The following is a 19,487-nucleotide window of genomic DNA, read 5'->3' as shown; positions in this document are numbered from 1 at the left end:
TCATGTGTGGAGCCTAGTTCTGGGAAAACTAGGCTTTATGCGTGTAAGTTAAGTGATGCCCGAGATCAGCTTATGCAATTCACACAGGGTTATCAGGGAAAACACTGTCCGCTGTTATGGTATTTATTGTTGTGTGTTCTGTGCAGACTGCACAGGCTAATCTGTGATGATTCTTTAGGCACAAGCATTAATCCCAGTTTTCCCAGAACGTGACTCACAATTGTTGCAGATTGCCAGCCTGAGACAGTCCAGCTCTGGAGGTGAACAGAGAGCAGCCCAGCTGCAAGGAGAGCTTGAACAAATGGCGCAATGGAAAGAGAAGGTATGAAAGGGCACCCTCTTATCTCTGCAAAACTTGCTACACTTGTGTAAATTCCAATTATTTTGAAAATGTTTTATTTTAAACAGTTTTTTATGTTCGAAGAAAAGGGGGCATATAGTGATCGGACTGTCCGTCTGTCTGTCTGTCTGTCTGTCCGTCTTTCCGTCACACTTTGCGTTTGGGTTTCGAAAAATGCTCATAACTTCTATGTCCCTTGAGATATAACCTTCATATTTGGTATGCATGTGTATATGGACAAGGCCTTTCCATACCCACACAAGTTTTGACCCATATGACCTTGACCTTGAAGTTGGGGTCCGCGTTTAGGTTTCGAAATCTGCGTTTATGTTTTGAAAAATGCTCATAACTTCTATGTCCCTTGAGATATAACCTTCATATTTGGTATGCATATGTATATGGACAAGGCCTTTCCATACGAACACAAATTTTGACCCCTGTGACCTTGACCTTGAACTTAGGGTCCGCGTTTAGGTTTCGCAATCTGTGTTTATGTTTCGAAAAAAGCTCATAACTTCTATCAAGCGTTTATAGGGGGCATAAGTAATCCTATGGTGACAGCTCTTGTTGGAGTTTATTTTATTGACTGATTATCATAAAAAATATTACAAAAGCTCAGTTGTTTTTTCTTTCAAAATGACAGACCGGATTGGTTGGATACAGACCAGATTGATAGGATACATACAACCTATAAGGTTGGCAAGAGTGCCTGCGTAGAATTGGCCTGTTGCTAAGGAAATATCGGATATGTACACTATTTTGTTGTAAAGACATGACAATTTTAATCAAATGTTTAAGTTGTGTTGAATTATTTTCATATTTAGATTTGACTCCCACTTGTCGGAATATACAGAAAAGAGGCTACATGAATAATAATATTTTACAGTCAATAATATATATTCTGATTTAAAGGCTATGATTTTTAGACAATACATAAAAATCAATTTTCACATAACAATATTAAGGTCCATTAATTATCATTTAAAAACAATTGAGATCTTAAATCTTACATCTGTGGTGTATGGGGTGTTCAGGTTAGTACTTTGTTGCTCGTAGCAGCTCCCTTAGGAGGACAGGCACAACCACATCGATTTTATACCGGCTCTTCAGTCAAGAAACAACGAAAACATATATATATGAGCCTCCCTCTGAGAAAACTGGGCTAATGCATGTGCGTTGTCCCAAATAAGTCTGTGCAGTCCGCATACGCTTATCAGGGAGGACACTTTCTGTCTAAACTGGATTTTTTGTTAAGAAGATACTTCCATTAAACAAGAAATTCCATACAAGCTGAAAGTTTTCCTTTATTAGCCTGTGTAGACTGCACATGCTAATCAGGGATGACACATTACACACATGCAGTAAGCCCAGTATACTGCACATGCTAATCAGGGATGACACATTACACACATGCAGTAAGACCAGTAGACTGCACATGCTAATCAGGGATGACACATTACACACATGCAGTAAGACCAGTATACTGCACATGCTAATCAGGGATGACACATTACACACATGCAGTAAGACCAGTAGACTGCACATGCTAATCAGGGATGGCACTTTACACACATGCAGTAAGACCAGTAGACTGCACATGCTAATCAGGGATGACACTTTACACACATGCAGTAAGACCAGTAGACTGCACATGCTTATCTGGGATGACACTTTACACACATGCAGTAAGCCCAGTATACTGCACATGCTAATCAGGGATGACACATTACACACATGCAGTAAGACCAGTAGACTGCACATGCTTATATGGGATGACACATTACACACATGCAGTAAGCCCAGTGTAGACTGCACATGCTTATCTGGGATGACACATTACACACATGCAGTAAGCCCAGTGTAGACTGCACATGCTTATCTGGGATGACACTTTACACGCATGCAGTAAGCCCAGTTTTCCAGAATGCTGCTCATTTATTTTGCGAGTTTAACTCCTCAATGTCTTCCCTGTCTGTGTGCAGTATGAGAGCCTGCGGGCCAGTGCAAGCTCTATGAAGGAGCGCTATGAGGCACGCATAGAGGAGCTGGAGCAGAGGCAGACCATTCTACAGCAGCAACTGGAGCAGGCACAGTCTGGTCGGCATGGCAACGTGGAGGGCCCAACGGGAGTCCAGGGACTGCTTGATGAGGTAGGCAGCAGGTTGGTTACCTTGGGGATGTGTGCATGCAACGTGTAGATATATCCGTGAATACTGCAGATATTCAAACTTCACACATGTCTTTTGGATCATCATGCCAGGTCACTGACTAAGGCCAACAAATCTGACCTGCAATTTAGCAGAATTATGCCCCTTTGAACTTAGAAAAGTCAGGTTATTATTTGCCTGCAAGAAGCCCCTACTACAGATATTGGAATAGAATTGAACATATGTGTTCAGGGCCTAGTAAACAGTCTCTGACCAAGACCTTTAACTTTGACCAGCCTTTAAGCATGATACAACGAGTATCAACCGTTTTCCGCTGGTTGGTCTGAGTGTGGAGATAACTCATGGAATATTTTGCGATTTCCTGACGGTTCAGGAAATCGCGAAATATTTCATGAGTTATACTCGCTGAAACCGCTTCCGGTTGGCCCTATGATAGGCGTTATCCGAATAAAAACAAGTAAGTAATAAGGTAGATGTACCTGTTTGAAGACTCAATTTCTCCATCGAATCGAGGCATCGGCGGCCATTTTTTCTCAAATCTGACCACGTGATTCCCCGCATTGAAAACTGACAAATGCTTATTTTAGCCTCGTTCTAGGAAAACTGTGATAAATGCATGTGTGTGAAGTTTTAGATAAGCCTGAGCAGTCAGCCTTGGCTAGTCAGGGATTACACTTTCTGCTTTGATGGTAGTTTTCGTTTATAAGAAGTCTCTTCTTAGTGAAATTCCAGTTGCAGCGGAATGTGTCTTCCCTTAGTAGATTGTGCGGACTGCAGTCTGCGACAACACTTTAGGCACATGCATTAAGCGCTGTTTAAGGAGGCTAATTTACATATCTCTATATATGATACATGAAGACTGTATTCATTGTATGTGCAGGTGAAGAAGATCATGAACACGGTGTTCAAGGAGATGCGTGAAACATTTGAGGCTGACGAGAGCTACACAGGCGCTGAAATACTCCAGGCCATTCTCAACTCTATCAAGGTAAACTGAAATACTCCAGGCCATTCTCAACTCGGTCAAGGTATACTGAAATACCCCAGGCCATTCTCAACTCTATCAAGGTATACTGAAATACTCCAGGCCATTCTCAACTCTATCAAGGTATACTGAAATACCCAAGGCCTTCTCAACTCTATCAAGGTATACTGAAATACTCCAGGCCATTCTCAACTCTATCAAGGGATACTGAAATACTCCAGGTCATTCTCAACTCTATCAAGGTATACTAAAATACTCCAGGCTATTCTCAACTCTATCAAGGTATACTGAAATACCCCAGGCCTTCTCAACTCTATCAAGGGATACTGAAATACTCCAGGCCATTCTCAACTCTATCAAGGGATACTGAATACTCCAGGCCATTCTCAACTCTATCAAGGGATACTGAAATACTCCAGGCCATTCTCAACTCTATCAAGGGATACTGAAATACCCCAGGCCATTCTCAACTCTATCAAGGTATACTGAAATACTCCAGGCCATTCTCAACTCTATCAAGGTATGCTGAAATACCCCAGGCCATTCTCAACTCTATCAAAGTATACTAAAATACTGCAGGCTATTCTCAACTCTATCAAGATATACTGAAATACTCCAGGCCATTCTCAACTCTATCAAAGTATACTGAAATACCCAAGGCCATTCTCAACTCTATCAAGGTATACTGAAATACTCCAGGCCATTCTCAACTCTATCAAGGGATACTGAAATACTCCAGGTCATTCTCAACTCTATCAAGGTATACTGAAATACCCCAGGCTATTCTCAACTCTATCAAGGTATACTGAAATACTCCAGGCCATTCTCAACTCTATCATGGTATACTGAAATACTCCTGGCCATTCTCAACTCTATCAAGGTATACTGAAATACTCCAGGCCATTCTCAATTCTATCAAGGTATACTGAAATACTCCAGGCCATTCTCAACTCTATCAAGGTATACTGAAATACTCCAGGCCATTCTCAACTCTATCAAGGTATACTGAAATACTCCAGGCCATTCACAACTCTATCAAGGTATACTGAAATACTCCAGGCCATTCTCAACTCTATCAAGGTATACTGAAATACTCTAGGCCATTCTCAAATCTATCAAGGTATACTGAAATACCCCAGGCCATTCTCAATTCTATCAAGGTATACTGAAATACTCCAGGCCATTTTCAACTCTATCGAGGTATACTGAAATACCCCAGGCCATAATCAATTCTATCAAGGTATACTGAAATACTCAAGGCCGTTCTCAACTCTATCCAGGTATACTGAAATACCCCAGGCCATTCTCAACTCTATCAAGGTATACTGAAATACTCCAGGCCATTCTCAACTCTATCGAAGTATACTGAAATACCCCAGGCCATTCTCAACTCTATCAAGGTATAATTAAATACTCCAGGCCATTCTCAACTCTATCAAGGTATACTGAAATACTCCAGGCCATTCTCAATTCTATCAAGGTATACTGAAATACTCCAGGCCATTCTCAACTCTATCAAGGTATACTGAAATACCCCAGGCCATTCTCAACTCTATCAAGGTATACTGAAAAACTCTAGGCCATTATCAACTCTATCGAAGTATACTGAAATACCCCAGGCCATTCTCAACTCTATTAAGGTATACTGAAATACCCCAGGCCATTCTCAACTCTATCAAGGTATACTGAAATACTCCAGGCCATTCTCAACTCTGTCAAGGTATACTGAAACACTCCAGGCCATTCTCAACTCTATCAAGGTATACTGAAATACTCTAGGCCATTCTCAACTCTATCAAGATTGACTGAAATACCCCAGGCCATTCTCATCTCTATCAAGGTATACTGAAATACTCCAGGCCATTCTCAACTCTATCAAGGTATACTGCAATACTCCAGGCCATTCTCAACTCTATCAAGGTATACTGAAATACTCCAGGCCATTCTCAACTCTATCAAGGTATACTGCAATACTCCAGGCCATTCTCAACTCTATCAAGGTATACTGAAATACTCCAGGCCATTCTCAACTCTATCAAGGTATACTGAAATACCTCAGGCCATTCTCAACTCTATCAAGGTATACTGAAATACTCCAGGCCATTCTCAACTCTATCGAAGTATACTGAAATACCCCAGGCCATTATCATCTCTATTAAGGTATACTGAAATACCTCAGGCCATTATCAACTCTATCAAGGTATAATGAAATACCCCAGGCCATTCTCAACTCTATCAAGGTATACTGAAATACTCCAGGCCATTCTCAACTCTATCAAGGTATACTGAAATACCCCAGGCCATTCTCAACTCTATCAAGGTATACTGAAATACTCCAGGCCATTCTCAACTCTATCAAGGTATACTGAAATACCCCAGGCCATTCTCAACTCTATATAAGCCAGGGGTTTCTCTCAAACCACAAGGGGTTGGTCTTTTATATTTTGTACGCAATATCGTCTGATGGTCCTCTACTAAGCTTGTTAAAAATAATGCCCCTGGGGTCAAAACTGGTCACGCCCTAGGGGTCACTTGATTTATTTAGACTTCTATATCATCCAGTGACCAATTATCAATATATTAAGAAAACAAGTAACAGTATTTCTGAATTGATGCAAACAATGCAACAATAAACGATTTTCTTTCAAAGATTGATTTCATTCCCATTATATACCTGTTAAATTTGTTTATTAACATCATGTTTTACCACGCAAAGCTGATAATTCATTACACATTGCAATAGCATTAACTACTTATGTAAGTGACCTATATGTATTTTTCATGACGTCACACCATAATGAAGAGTACTTGATAGCAATAGGCATAAGGTCAACTTAACTGAAAAATTTGACTCACTGAACATATTTATATAAATTTAAACAGGAATTAAACTTTTTTATAACTTCTATTTACAATTTAACAAGTTTCTGTTTTATTGGTCATTCTTCTTTTGAGCAACATTGGAACATAAAAGTGCTAAAGAATTTCAAAAACACAAACTGTTCGACATTCGTTTAAAGTATCAAAAGAATTTGGGAATATATGCTACTATTAAAAGATATGATGAAATACAAATCCAATAGGGACGTGGGTATTCTCCCTTAACATGCGTATATCACATGAAGCAATGTTTGCACATAGTTCTTATGATAGAATCTATGATGTTTTCATGCAACATTTTCTGAAAATTGGGACAAATTGAAAGATTTTTTTTATGAACCAAATAAATTAAAGTGTTGTGTTTACACAAGTGCAGTTTCACATTGCAATTTATGTGGAAATTCAATGAAGAGGACCAATGAAATATATGAAATATGGATAAATTTTGATTATTTAAGATGAAGTAAGATTTTTAAATACAATTCTACTTGTTTTTCCTCATTTGTGTTGTATATTTTGTTATTTTCAATTGTAGTATTGGTAATTTATGTGGAAATTCAATGAAGAGGACCAATGAAATATATGAAATATGGATAAATTTTGATTATTTAAGATGAAGTAAGATTTTTAAATACAATTCTACTTGTTTTTCCTCATTTGTGTTGTATATTTTGTTATTTTCAATTGTAGTATTGGTACTAAAACAAAATACTTGAAGTGCATTCATGTGACGTCATCACGAGAGTCTTGTTCTTAATGTAAACAAAAACGTAGATAATTGGTTCCGGTTGATAATAGGTTACCACACTATAGGAAATGTTGTTTAAGATCTTTGTGTATGAAACTTCAAAGGTCAAGAGTTTAATATTTGGTGTGTAACATGGTATGGTGCTTTAAATTTTATGGTGGTCATCTTCAAAGTTAGTTCAAATAATGCCCCTGGGTTCCAAAGTTGGCCCTGCCCTGGGGGCTACTTGTTTTCTTTTTATACATGTAGTGAAAACTTAAAAAAATCTTCTCTGAAACAGCATGGCTGAGATGATCAGTTTTTGGAAAGTTACATTGTATAGTGGTCCTTTACCAAGTTTGTCATGCCTATCATGGGGTAAAAACTTACCATGCCCAGGGTTCACTTGGTCTATGGGTTACTTGTGTTCCATATATGCATTTTGTGATTTTTTTATAACTTACTCTGAAACTGCAAGTCCCAGAGGTTTGTTGTTTATTGTGTAACATGTTACAGTGGTTCTCTGCTATGCTTGTTAAAACAATGCATGCCCCAGGTGTCAAAACTTGCCACACCCATTTTTAACCCGGTTTTCCAAAGGAAAAAACTGGTTATTAGATTGGCGAATGTCGGCGGGCGGGCGGGCGGAACAAGCTTGTCCGGGCCATAACTATGTCGTTCATTGTGAGATTTTTAAATCATTTGGCACATTTGTTCACCATCATTGGACGGTGTGTCGCGCGAAAGAATTACATCGATATCTCCAAGGTCAAGGTTTCACTTTGAGTTCAAAGGTCAAAAATGGCCATAAATGAGCTTGTCCGGGCCATAACTATGTCGTTCATGGTGAGATTTTAAAATCATGTGGCACATTTGTTCACCATCATTGGACGGTGTGTCGCACGAAAGAATTACGTTGATATCTCTAAGGTCACACTTTGAGTTGAAAACCTGGTTTTGTGACAATTTTGTCCCTTGTTATAACATCAACAGATGTTTCACAGACATCTCAAAATCTGCACATAACAGTTTAGGTGAGTGACCTAGAGCCTTTAGGCCCTCTTGTTCAATATGTCTGTCAATCTTCACAAAATGTAAGTTTGTGCCGGGAACTACTTCCAAATTGCTCATGCCATTACAATGAATTGAAGATGTGCAAGACTACATGCCCAATTATTCACAGATTACTTAGTAGTATGCTTTGAGCATATCTGCAAAACCATTGCAGGGGGCAATAGTCATATTTGTTACAAAGCTCTTGTTAAAATAATTCTGGCTTGTTCAATTATTTTCAGACAACAACTCTTACATTGATGAACAAACTTAACAGCTCAGGAGGTAAAGGTCAAAATGAAAGTGAGGAAGAGGAGGAGGAAGACGATGATGAAGAAGATGAAGAAGAGGATGATGATGATGAAGATGGTGAAGATGACGATAAAGAAGAAAAGGCCAAGGCGGAGGAAATTACAACTGGAGGAAAAGAAGCAGATCATATTATCAAGGAAGAGTTGATAAATGTCACATCTGATATTACAGCTACAGCACAGAGTGCTATAAGAACTGAAGATAATATTCAAACTGCTGACGAAAAGAATGCGGAAGAAGATGAAGATGATGCGGAAAAAGAGAAAGAAGAAGAGAAGGAGGATGTGAAGAATGATGATGCTGGCAGCTACACTGATGAACTAGACTCTGCTATTGAGAGGTCTAAATCCTATACGGAAATGGCAGCTCAGGATGAGCCAGGTAAGTGGACTACCCAATTGAAAGGTGGAGAGGGGTTGAGGGCTGGCTGCTAAAGCCCATGTGTGTTAGAGGACAGATACCCTGTCTAATTGGCTTGTACCCCTGTAGGGTGAAGGGTATAGTATAGTCCACTCAGTTGTTTCTCCTTTTTATGCCCCCCTTCGAAGAAGAGGGGGTATATTGCTTTGCACATGTCGTTCGGTCTGTCGGTCTGTTGGTCCGTCCACCAGGTGGTTTCGGATGATAACTCAAGAACGCTTGGGCCTAGGATCATTAAACTTCATAGGAACATTGATCATGACTCGCAGATGACCCCTATTGATTTTGAGGTCACTAGGTCAAAGGTCAAGGTCACATTGACCCGAAATAGTAAAATGGTTTCCGGATGATAACTCAAGAACGCTTATGCCTTGGATCATGAAACTTGATTGGTAGATTGATCAGGACTCGCAGATGACCCCTATTGATTTTCAGGTCTCTAGGTCAAAGGTCAAAGTCATGGTGACCCGAAATAGTAAAATGGTTTCCGGATGATAACTCAAGAACGCTTATCCCTAGAATCATGAAACTTGATAGGTAGATTGATAATGACTGGCAGATGACCCCTAGTGATTTTCAGGTCACTAGGTCAAAGGTCAAGGTCACGTTTACCAGAAATAGTAAAATGGTTTCCAGATGATAACTCAAGAACGCTTATGCCTAGGATCATGAAACTTCATAGGTAGATTGATCATGACTGGCAGATGACCCCTATTGATTTTCAGGGCACTAGGTCAAAGGTCAAGGTCACGGTGACCCGAAATAGTAAAATGGTTTCCGGATGATAACTCAAGAACGCTTATGTCTAGGATCATGAAACTTGATAGGTAGATTGATCATGACTCGCAGATGACCCCTATTGATTCTCAGGTCACTATATCAAAGGTCAAGGTCACAGTGACCCGAAATAATAAAATGGTTTCCGGATGATAACTCAAAAACGCTTATGGCTATGATCATGAAACTTCATAGGTACATTGATCATGACTCGCAGATGACCCCTATTGATTTTGAAGTCACTAGGTCAAAGGTCAAGGTCATGGTGACCCGAAATGGTAAAATGGTTTCCGGATGATAACTCAAGAACACTTATGCCTAGGATCATGAAACTTCATATGTACATTGGTCATAACTGGCATATGACCCCTATTGATTTTCAGGTCACTAGGTCAAAGGTCAAGGTCACGGTGACCCGAAATGGTAAAATGGTTTCCGGATGATAGCTAAAGAACGCTTATGCCTAGGATCATGAAATTGATAGGTAGATTGATCATGACTCGCAGATGACTCCTATTGATTTTCAGGGTCACTAGGTCAAAGGTCAAGGTCATAGTGACAAAAAACATATTCACACCATGGCTGTCACTACAACGGAGAGCCCATATGGGGGGCATGCATGTTTTACAAACAGCCCTTGTTTCATTCAATGTTATAAGTGTGTGTTCTGTTGTGTATATATAGAAACTTTCAATCTGTCTTCACCATGAAGGCAAGATGTGCAAAACATTGTGAATGAATGCCTCCAAGGAGTGGGAGGCATTAAGCAGTGCTCTTGTCCAACCCTACGTCTGTACACTCATTCCGGGCTTGTCCAAGCCTACGTCTGTACACACATTCCAGGCTTGTACAACCCTACGTCTGTACACACATTCCAGGCTTGTCCAACCCTATGTCTGTACACACATTCCAGACTTGTCCAACCCTACGTCTATACGCACATTCCAGGCTTGTCCAACACTACGTCTGTACACACATTCCAGGCTTGTCCAACCCAACATCTGTACACACATTCCAGGCTTGTCCAACCCTACATCTGTACACACATTCCAGGCTTGTCCAACCCTACATCTGTACACACATTCCAGGCTTGTCCAACCCTACGTCTGTACACACATTCCAGGCTTGTCCAACCCTACGTCTGTACACACATTCCAGGCTTGTCCAACCCTACATCTGTACACACATTCCAGGCTTGTCCAACCCTACGTCTGTACACACATTCCAGGCTTGTCCAACCCTATGTCTGTACACACATTCCAGGCTTGTCCAACCCTACGTCTGTACACACATTCCAGGCTTGCCCAACCCTACGTCTGTACACACATTCCAGGCTTGTCCAACCCTATGTCTGTACACACATTCCAGGCTTGTCCAACCCTACGTCTGTACATACATTCCAGGCTTGTGGTTTTAAGTGCTGGTATACTACAGGGAGCATCCATTTAAAACTTCTCACAATAAAATTACATTTATTTGTAGATAATGGTAAAGAATGGAATTTGGTCTGTGACGATTTTCTGCAGCATTTTGTTTTTCTGCTATGTAATATGTATTCATCAGAAGCTTGTATTTTTAACTCCTCTTTAATTAATGTTGCTCAAACTTGTGAAGTTGGAGAACCTAATGTGTAGATGATCATAAAGAAAAGAATGTTGGCATATTGTATGGCTCTTTGTCTGCTGGTGCTCTATATAAAATTTAGTCCCAAAATGTTGTGTTTTCAATTCCTCTTTAAACATTTGGTGGATCTCACTCCAACTCTCACAGTTAAACAACGTTAATGTAATCGTAAAGATAGGAATTTTTGGCTGAGACAAGTTTTGAAGTTTTGGTAAAATTATAACCTTAATGTGTAGGTAATTGTGAACAAAAGAATACTTACTGCCACCAGTTTTGGCTGAATTATAGCCCATTGTTTTTTGTCTACTGTAGAATATATAGGAAATTTATGTTTGTCCAAACATGCGTTGTGGGGGCATCAGTGTCTGTGACCCATACCCCATTTTTCGCTCGGCTGTTTTCGGAGAAAACCCCGAGGTATTGTCATAGCCAGCTCGCCGTCTGCCGTCCGCCGTCCGCTTCGTGCTTAAACCTTAACATAGGCTCTAAAATCAAAGTGCTTCCACATACAACTTTGAAACTTCATATGTAGATGCACCTTAATGAGTTCTACACGCCACACCCATTTTTGGGTCTCTAGGTCAAAGGTCAAGGTCACTTCTGACAAGCTTTCATTTATTCAAAACTGCACCCACAGCTGAGCGTTGGCACCCGCTATGCGGTGCTCTTGTTATCCCTCATAATCCACACATTCCTGAGGTATTTGCTCAGGAATGGACGGGGGGCATTAGTCACATTTGTGACAAAGATCTTTTTGATGTTTTTTGGTTGCAAATTCTTTGGGGTGTGCATGATGTAAATTGCTAAGATTTATACATTGTTCTTTTAGTGGGGGAAATGACATCAGCAGGAATGAAGGCGGCTGGTTCCCTGGAAGACTTGCTTGACTCTGCTCTGGAAACCAAGGCAACAGGTCAGAGCAGGGAACCAACTCCCATCATGGATACAGAACCACCACCACTCAGCGATGAGGAGCCCAGTGATGAAACCAAGGGAACTAAAGAAAGAACAAAGTATGACTTATTCATAGAGCAATCATTCCACTTAAACTTGTATTTAGACATGCCTTTCAACATTCATTATTTGTACTCATAGACGTATTGGAAATAATGTTTGTGCTGTTTTATCTGGATTATTGATGGTAACTCATGCAGAACAAAGAAAACTTGTTCATTTGAAAAACTATAAAATGAAAACATTTCAGGTCGATATTTGATGATGATGATGGTGATGATGACAATGTAGAAGACATATTAGGCATAACCAATAAAACAGCAGATCAAGAAGCAGTACAAAAAAACAGTGAGAAGCAGTCTATGAATGAAGAGGTGATTATTTGTCTACTGATTTCTATACTTGTATGTGCAGGTATATCAGTCTTAGTTGCTCTGTATTACAACATGTAAATGCCATTATCACGTCTATAATTTAACACTGATGTTGATGTATAGGTCCCTCTATATGCCTGATACATGGTCGATAGAGGAGAGATCATTAGTCAGTAAAGCATTTGATTGATTTATGCTTATACAAATCAGACTTGCTGCGCATGAGTAGCCCAATGTGGCATGAGCTGATGTTCAACCTGAAACAGCCAGTTGATTTTGTATATGAGTCTTACTCTGGGAAAACAGGGCTTAATGCATGACTTTTTATGTGAGTAAAGTGTCTTCCCAGATTAGCCTCAGAAGTCCACACAGGCTAATCAGGGACAAAATGCCTTACTCTGGGAAAACAAGGCTTAATGCATGTGAGTAAAGTGTCTTCCCAGATTATCTTCAGAAGTCCACACAGGCTAATCAGAGACAAAACTTTTCATCTTTATGGAATTTTTTGTTGAAAGGAATTCTCTTTTTTTGACAATGTTTTCCCTCACCTGTCACAGACAGGCTAATCTGGGACAACACCTAACACACATGCATTAAGCCCTGTTTTCCCAGCGCGAGGCACATATTTATGTAGTAATGTGTATGGTGTTTGTTGTGTTGTTTTGTTATTGGTGTGGAGCTGTCAGTCTGGAGGCTAAGGTAATGCTATGTAGCCACTTGATTATGCATGAATGCATTCTCCTATCTATCTGACCTCTCACACATGGGCGGTAGGTACAAAGTGTTGTTTACAGGCAGGCAACACAACATAACAATATAATCTTCAAAACTTACTCATTTATGTGGACTGCAACTTAAATATTCTGATTAAAAAAGCATGCACAAATAGCGGCTAAACAGGGCTCAAACTTACCCCCCCCCCTTTTGAACAAATGTTTTTCATTGTAAATACTAGAAATGATTGAGATGCTGTTCAGGTCATGTGCTTTTAATTTATATTGTTAGTAACAAAATTGCTGCACATGCCAATCTAAATGTCACAAAGGCTGTCTTTACATATATAAATGTCATTGATATAAATCAATCAACAGTATTCATTTCATGGTATTTTTGTGGCATGACTGCTGCATCCCTTAATATGTACTTTCTTTTTCAAATATGTGAACAACAATTAATAAATCATCAATCTGTAAATACATTCCTTTAATATTATCAATGCAATAAACCTACCAAGGTTTATAACAGAATAGTTTTTGTCGTTATTTAATTTTTACTCACTTACATGATTGTACTCTGAGGACCAGTGTGTTCCTAAAATGCTTGCTGTAAAGAAATGTGGTGTATGCTGTATGCAAAATAAGAGTGAACGGTGGTCTCAGTTGTATTTTTATGCCCCCTTTCGAAGAAAAGGGGGTATATATTTTTCGGACTGTCCGTCTGTCTGTAAGTCTGTTTGTCAGTCTGTCACACTTTTCGTGTCCGCTCTCTAATTCAAATAGTTTTCATCCGATCTTTACAAAACTTTGTCAAAAGTTGTTTCTGGACAATATCTAGGTCAAGTACGAATATGGGTTATGCCAGGTCAAAAACTAGGTCACGGGGTCGAAAAAACAAATCCAAGGGAAGTTATAAGCTTTTAATGGACATAATTATCTGACCTGCCAAATTATATATTTTTGTTAAATAAATCAAAGCGGCACAGTAGGCGGCATTGTGTTTCTGACAAACACATCGTGGTAAAAGGTCAAGGTCATCCTTCAAGGTCTGAGGTCAAAAATACAAATCCAAGGGAAGTAATAAGCTTTAAAGGGAGATAATTATTCAATATTGCACATAGCAACTGGATATTTGGCATGCTTTTGTATCTCATGGAGCTGCACATTTTGAGTAGTAAATCTACAGTCACGGTAGTGGCTTTTAATTATTTGCTACTAAAAATAGAGATTTGTTAGAGACAATTATTTTCAAGGGAAGTAATTTATATAAATATAAATCTCAGATTATATATTTCCTTACCAAGAATTTAAGTTCTTTACACATTTACTGTACAGATTTTTTATTTTGATTATTTATAACTCAAATGATTGATTTGTCAAAGGTTTTTTTAAATGATATAATTATCATTTCTTTCCTGTACATATTTGTTAATGGTAGGGTTCATTACATACCTGTGGACTTATGTCCATAGATACATGATGAAATCTGGCTATGATCTCTTTGATAAACCACAGGCCTTGGTTGTCAGTGATGTCTGACTTGGTCATTTTTGACTGTCTACAGCCCCCCCCCCCCCCCCCCCCGGTTGAATTGGATAAAATCCAAGGGAAGTAATAAGCTTTAAAGGGAGATGATTTCTATTCCTGCCAAATGATAAATAGAAATTTTTATTTCAAAGCGGCGCAGTAGGGGGCATTGTGTTTCTGACGAACACATATCTTGTTTTAAATAATTTTTCTAGACCAGTCTTTAATATAGTCTGGAGTAACCATGTTCTACCACATGCTTGATTCTGTAATTATTAAACGATTCCATATAATTGTTTGGTTGTTTTTTTAATTAATTTTCTTTTATACTAAATGGAACAGTTTTTGAAAAAAAGTATGAATTTTTGAATCAGACAGATAATTTGCATATCTTTTTATTATTGCCCCTGAAGTAAGTTGTATAGTGATCTCATCAACTGTCAGTCTGTCCTTCTGTCTGACAGTCTGTCTGTCCTTCTGTCTGTCAGTCTGTCCTGCTTCTTGTGGGAAAGTATTGAATGGATTCAATTTTAAATGAAGAGAATAAGAGGTGAAGTGCATAAGGTACATATTTCTTACATAGTTATTGTCCTTTAGTTAAAATGCTTCTAAGGGAGCATAACTCGCTTAGTATTGAAGTTATTAAAATAAAACTGCATTGAAAGTACAAATATACATTTTCAACCAGAGTTATTGCCTGCTATTTTATTGACAGGAGCATTACTAAAGAAGGCATTCAAATGAAACCCATGTACTGATGAATTGCATTTAGAGGAAATACAGAGATCAAGAAGTATTACTATTTCTACAATACATGTGGAGTTACCTCTCTGTTACATTGCCATTGTTCTTAGTTGAAAAGTTGTTATGGAGCACTTATCATTATGCCATGCTCATTTGAGTTCCACAGATTACTTCATATGTTGTGTCATTTTTTCAGGACATGAAACCTAAGCCTCCCCCACCCCTGTTTGGTGATGATGATGATGACGATGATCTAGACTGGCTTAGTTAGCCCATACCACCCATTTGGTGATGATGACGATGATCTAGACTGGCTCAGTAAACCATACCTACTGTGGTGGCACTGCAATGGAATGGCATTAGCTCCAATGTACCTTCAATCATTAATACTGAACACAAAAAATTAGTCTGTATTTAGCAGTAATATATTTCTTTTAAGATTTTACACATTGGTTTTTATGTATTATCGTATTAGTTAAAACAAAGATGTTACTGTCTGTTAATGTTTACAGTAGATATGCCCTAGCATGTTACTGGACACTTTCAGTAGATCTATAAAGAATGAAAGTTTTATATATGATTGATTCCTGTATATGTAAAAGCTTGCATGTTTGTCAGTTGCCCCCGGTCTATGTGCAATACTGTGTTAATACAGCAGTACATTGAGAGTGGCAGTCACCAGCCTATGCTGCAATACTGTGTTAATACAGCAGTACATTGAGAGTGGCAGTCACCAGTCTATGTGCAATACCGTGTTAATACAGCAGTACAGCAGTACATTGAGAGAGGCAGTCACCAGTCTATGTGCAATACTGTGTTAATACAGCAGTACAGCAGTACATTGAGAGTGGCAGTCACCATTTGGGTTCTTTTCTTGCAGTCTAAATATGTTTAATCTTTTATCAAGTTTATCAGGCTGCGCATTCTATTGATATTTCCTGTGATAAGTGCCTTTAACTGTGAACAGTTTGCAAACCTGTCTGTCGTGATTGGATTTTATGCATATTATTTTTACAAAATATCTACTTATTTAATATTCCCATACATTCAACCAAATCATGTGATGAAATGTTGGTATAGAACGCATTCGATCTTTTTAACATTTCAATAATCCTGCCTAAATTTTATGTAATCGTTAATTATTGCACTGAAATTCGACAAGCGGGATCTGTTCAATAACAAATGATTCACCAACATGTGATTGTAAGGTTAATTTGTGTTTGTATGAAAGCACAAAATATCTCGAGTTGTTCTGTTTCTGCGCTCATGCTAGTAATGCATATGTACTGCAGTGTTTCATATTATTTTGAATTTACTTGTTCACAGATTTTCGTATTTTGAAATATTATCATTACTAATAAAAATGTAATATTTGGAATAGTTTTAAATTATAAAAAAAAATCAAATCAAACCTGGGTTCTGTAAACGCCAAAAGCTAACTCGTTATCCCTACACTAATCAGGTTGTTGAATCTGGAACGTAGCTAAAATGTATTTCAGGTTACATATTTTTGCTAAATAAATGATTAAAAGCGTTACAAGCACTTTATAATTTTTACATTTTCAATTATGATTATTTAATACCGGTATTATTATTTTTAATTGTAATTTTGCCAAACTGTGATTTTTTAAATTAAAACATTGTGCTCACACTTTATGAAATGATAATTTTCTGTTGTCAATAACATTTGAAGTTATTTATCATAAATATTGCATTCATCATATAATTGTATTTATTGCTGTGCTCGCCGTATATACATTTAAATTAATTTACATGGAACTACAGTGTATGCCTCGTTGTGGGAAATAGTACCAGCAGGTGTTATGTTATACCTCAGTCACAAATAGACACCGATCACCGTCCGATCAGCGGCCGACGTATTTTTCCGCTCATCGGGCTGGCGACCGGCCGATGATCGCACGGAAACCGGGCCAATTTGTAGCATCGGGCGGCGTCCGAATAAGTCTCACTTAAAATTTTACCCAACGTCGGGCCCGGAAAGGAATCGAGTTGAGATCGAAACAAGATCGGACGATCAACGCACGGGTATCGCCCGACATCGGATTCATTGAACGTGTATCGGCAAAAGTAAAGGTATTTCCCAGAGGCATATAAATCGGCCGGCGACCGTCTGATTGCCGGAGGGCCTCCGCACGATGCCCGACAATGCTCGTTATGATACACGTACAATGAATCCGATGTTGGCGCACGCCGGGAAATAACCGTTCGTTGATCATCCGATCTTTTTTCGATCTCAACTCGATATCTTCCCGGGCCCGATGTCGTGTAAAACAAACGGTGATATAAAAAATTAATCCGGACGCCGCCCCATGTGCGTGCGATCATCGACCGGCGCCACCCCGATGAGCGGAAAAAAACGTCGGCCGCTGATCGGTGTCTATTTGTGACAGAAGTTTTAAACTGTGTCACTCATCGGACGGCGGACGGCTACGACGTGTCCAGTCTTCCCGATGCCTGGAGATCGGACACATCGGCCGGCGACCGGATTATTTGTGACGGAGGCATTAGACAGATATGTAGCAGTCAGCAGAAGATAGGAATCAATTACAATTATTACCTTTCGTCGGCCTCGATCTACAATGACATACCTCCAGCTTCTTTCAAGCTGGAGGTATGTTTTTTTCGAACGAGACCGATACTATGTTACCTGTTTTTCTTTTACGATGTGGGACCAGGTATATGATAAGTATTACTTGTGAATATGGAAACTGCTATATAGTTATTTTGTTAAAAATAAAACAATTATTTTGCTCTGTGTGTGTGGTGTTTATATCCCCATTGGAAGAAGCGGGCTAAACAGATTTGTACCTGTTTGTCAGATAGACATTCAATGTGCCATTGTGTTTCGGTTCGATATCGAGAACACTGACCTATGATCATGCTTACTGGTATGATGGTTACTTTTGAAGAAAGGAAGATGCCTACTGATTTTGAGGTCAAAGGTCATGGTCACAGTGTCGTATTAATTGAAATTACTTAAATACAACAGCCATTGAATGTACCAATAATACCCCATCAACATTCCAAGATTTTTAATTGTGATAAAGGACCATATGAACGTTGAATTCTATTGGATAGATAATTATACTAGCAGCCTGCAAATGCGTTAAAGAATTCAACACTGATGTTAACAAAAACACTGTTCCAGCAAGTTCAAATATCTACACAGCAATTGTGGCATGCTTATGCCTTCGAAATAATTGACAACTAAAATCTGCCTTTTGAGAACTCCCAATTAAATTATGTGAAAACTGGACGTAAATTTTACTACGGCCATTAAATGGGCCTTATGATTTCAGAGAATTTTTAAGTTTTCACTAAGTACATAAAATTATAAGGAAACCGAGCTACTCCAAGAGTGGGGCTAATTTTGACCCCAAAGGGGCACGATTGTTTTAACCCTATTACAATGTTACAACTACCAAACATCTGACCATTGCGGTTTCCGACTGGGGCTATTTTTGTTCCACTATACCTTGGTATACCAAACAAGACTTCAACATTTCAGAAATTTTGTTATGTTTTCACAATGTACATATATATTATAAAGAAAACTTGGGCCATGCTCTTTAAGAACAAGTTTTTAATTTTATAACACTTTTTGCCACTGTAGCTATATAATCAACAAACCAGAAGCATTTAAACGATTTTGACAGAGGGTTACAAGGATCATTCTTCAAGTTTCTGCAAAGCAGGTTAGACGTCATTAGTAAGATTGATGGACACACATCAGTGCCCCAATGGTTCACAGGGCAAGGTGTGCTTAAAATAGACAAAAGGGCATGGGATAATGTTAAATTAAACAGGAAACGTTCCTTTTTAGGTAGGATGATGAAAATTGCAGATGCAAAGCTATCAGAACAATA

At 38.8% G+C, this 19,487-nt stretch overlaps 1 protein-coding gene across 2 annotated transcripts in view; it reads left to right on the top strand.

Annotated features, from left to right (window-relative positions):
• The window catches only part of LOC127838315 (FK506-binding protein 15-like), a 54,354-nt gene extending 35,980 nt beyond the window's left edge, over positions 1–18,374 (top strand). For both annotated transcript variants that reach the window (XM_052365978.1, XM_052365979.1), the window contains exons 23-29: positions 230–322; positions 2,323–2,490; positions 3,389–3,496; positions 8,396–8,846; positions 12,115–12,298; positions 12,490–12,613; positions 15,797–18,374. In XM_052365978.1, the coding sequence (XP_052221938.1) occupies positions 230–322; positions 2,323–2,490; positions 3,389–3,496; positions 8,396–8,846; positions 12,115–12,298; positions 12,490–12,613; positions 15,797–15,871 (1,203 nt within the window). In that variant the 3' untranslated portion in view covers positions 15,872–18,374. The remainder of the gene's footprint in view (positions 1–229; positions 323–2,322; positions 2,491–3,388; positions 3,497–8,395; positions 8,847–12,114; positions 12,299–12,489; positions 12,614–15,796) is intronic.
• The last annotated feature ends 1,113 nt before the right edge of the window (positions 18,375–19,487 follow it).

This window comes from Dreissena polymorpha, chromosome 7 (assembly GCF_020536995.1).
Source record: "Dreissena polymorpha isolate Duluth1 chromosome 7, UMN_Dpol_1.0, whole genome shotgun sequence".
NCBI lineage: Eukaryota > Metazoa > Mollusca > Bivalvia > Myida > Dreissenidae > Dreissena > Dreissena polymorpha.
This window is presented reverse-complemented; position numbering and strand designations above follow the sequence as displayed.